At 32.7% G+C, this 1,973-nt stretch overlaps 1 protein-coding gene across 1 annotated transcript in view; it reads right to left on the bottom strand.

Moving 5' to 3' along the window:
• Positions 1–341: 341 nt before the first annotated feature.
• The window catches only part of LOC140978901 (uncharacterized), a 7,491-nt gene continuing 5,859 nt past the window's right edge, over positions 342–1,973 (bottom strand). The window contains exon 2 of the mRNA XM_073444140.1: positions 342–700. Within this exon, the coding sequence (XP_073300241.1) occupies positions 342–700 (359 nt within the window). The remainder of the gene's footprint in view (positions 701–1,973) is intronic.

Raw genomic sequence — 1,973 nt, 5'->3', positions numbered from 1 at the left:
GTTTCGTTTGACAAAGATTTAAAAAAAATTGTTTATGCAATCACGGGCGGAGCCACAGTCCTTGTCAAAGCCCGGTGGTCTTAAATTTTTTTAAAAAATTTATATGTAAATTTTTGTATAATTTTGGATGAATTTGATATTAGTCCGGGTAGATCAATTTAAAATATTAAAGGATTTTAGAGTTTAAAATTCTAACTTGGGTAGAATCGGATTCCTGACTCCGCCACCATATGCAATAATTAAGCAACAGAAATGAACTTGTTATTCAATATTGTTTGTATAGCTGAACACAAAAAGCAGATGAGATGAATATGTATGATCAGTATGCAGTTGCTGAACATTCACTGTAAGTAGTGCAAACACGACATTTGTCTCTGCAGCCTCATTTGCTCACGAAACTTGGCTATAAACTCCTCCGCTTTCAAATCAATTCCTTCATCATCATCATCATCGACGTATTCTTCCTCCGATTCGAAATCAAATCTGACACACGAGATATTGGGCAACTTGAAGCGAAAGGACGAAGCGGGGCGATGCATTTTGATGTAGATCATGGGAGATTCATCGAAGGAGAATTGACGATCACCATAAATGAGTGCTCCTCCCTGCTGCTGCTTCTGGTCTGAATGATGGATTCTTGAGATGATTCTTTGGTAGAAGATGGTCAAACCAATAGAGAGTTTGTCCCTGAACACGCCGCCTTTTCGTGCCCATAAAAAAGCTAATCTGTGGGCAACCAGGAAGCTCTTTTTGAGCTTTTTGGAACGGTTTCGTTGAGTGTGCATGATGTGAGAAGAAGATTGAAATTTCAAAGTAGGGAAGCAGAGAGTACATATAGATGGAAGATTCATGCATACGCACGCGGAGGGTGTGTGTGTTTCCGTTTACTGAAGTACCCCTGCATGCCCAAATTCTTGAATCAATCATATATGTCCACTCTTACATTAGCAGTGCCACACACGGAAAACAACTGTATCGACGGGGAATTTGGCAGAAAATAAGGTAAAACTTCCAAAATATTAATAATTAAATGAATCCAACAAAATTATTTCTGGACCAAGGAACGAGCTAGGTCATTTCTCACCTTTCACGTCTTAAAAATTTAATATTGATGAGTTTGACATTTCGGTCATTGTTTAGCAAGCTAAGCAATCACATTATTATAACTTCAATCCAATCCAATGATTATTATTGGTTCAATTTTTATGCACATGATACTTATTTAAACAACTTGTAAATAAAGTATTAACAGCTATTTATTATTGTCTGAATTTGTTGATAATATCTTTTTAAAAAAAATCTAAATTTGCGTACATCTTATAAACATTAAACGAGACTTGTGAGAGAGGGTGCAAATTAAAGGTGGAAAGTAATTGTTATCCGGACATTGACCAAGTCAAAGTAGAGAGTCGTTGGGCCAATTATTGTGAAGAAAAAAACTATAATAATTGCGTTGTAAATATTGAAAATTAGTGTATGATGATGTAGGTAATGATTATTTTATTTTTGAATTATTTGTAAAGATTTTCTATAAATAGATCTCTCATTTGTGAATAAAATCACAATTGAGTAGAGAGAAAAATATTATAAAGTGTGTTGTTTGGTAAATTTTGAGAGTTTGAGATTTTTACTTTTTACCATAAATTTTTATTTTTTCACAACACGTTATCAGCACGAAGCTCTAAAAGTTCTCCATATTTTTCCAAGCTCCAAAACAGAAAAAAAAAAGGTAACAAAAGTAATAATATTTATTTTACTGTTTATTTATTTATTGTGTATATACTTAATATATAATATAATGTTATAATAAAATAAATTTTTCAAAAAACTTGTTATAAATCCTGTGAGGATGTTAAGACGACATCCCACACTCCCGGTAAGGGATACGACAAGTATAAAAGTCTATAAGATTTTTAAACAAAATATCTTATGACACTTCATTATAATATTGTGATATGATATACATAATTATT

The sequence above is a fragment of the Primulina huaijiensis genome, chromosome 6 (genome assembly GCF_012295235.1).
Source record: "Primulina huaijiensis isolate GDHJ02 chromosome 6, ASM1229523v2, whole genome shotgun sequence".
Lineage (NCBI taxonomy): Eukaryota > Viridiplantae > Streptophyta > Magnoliopsida > Lamiales > Gesneriaceae > Primulina > Primulina huaijiensis.
The sequence above is the reverse complement of the archived record's forward strand: the minus strand, read 5'-3'. Positions and strand labels throughout refer to the sequence as shown.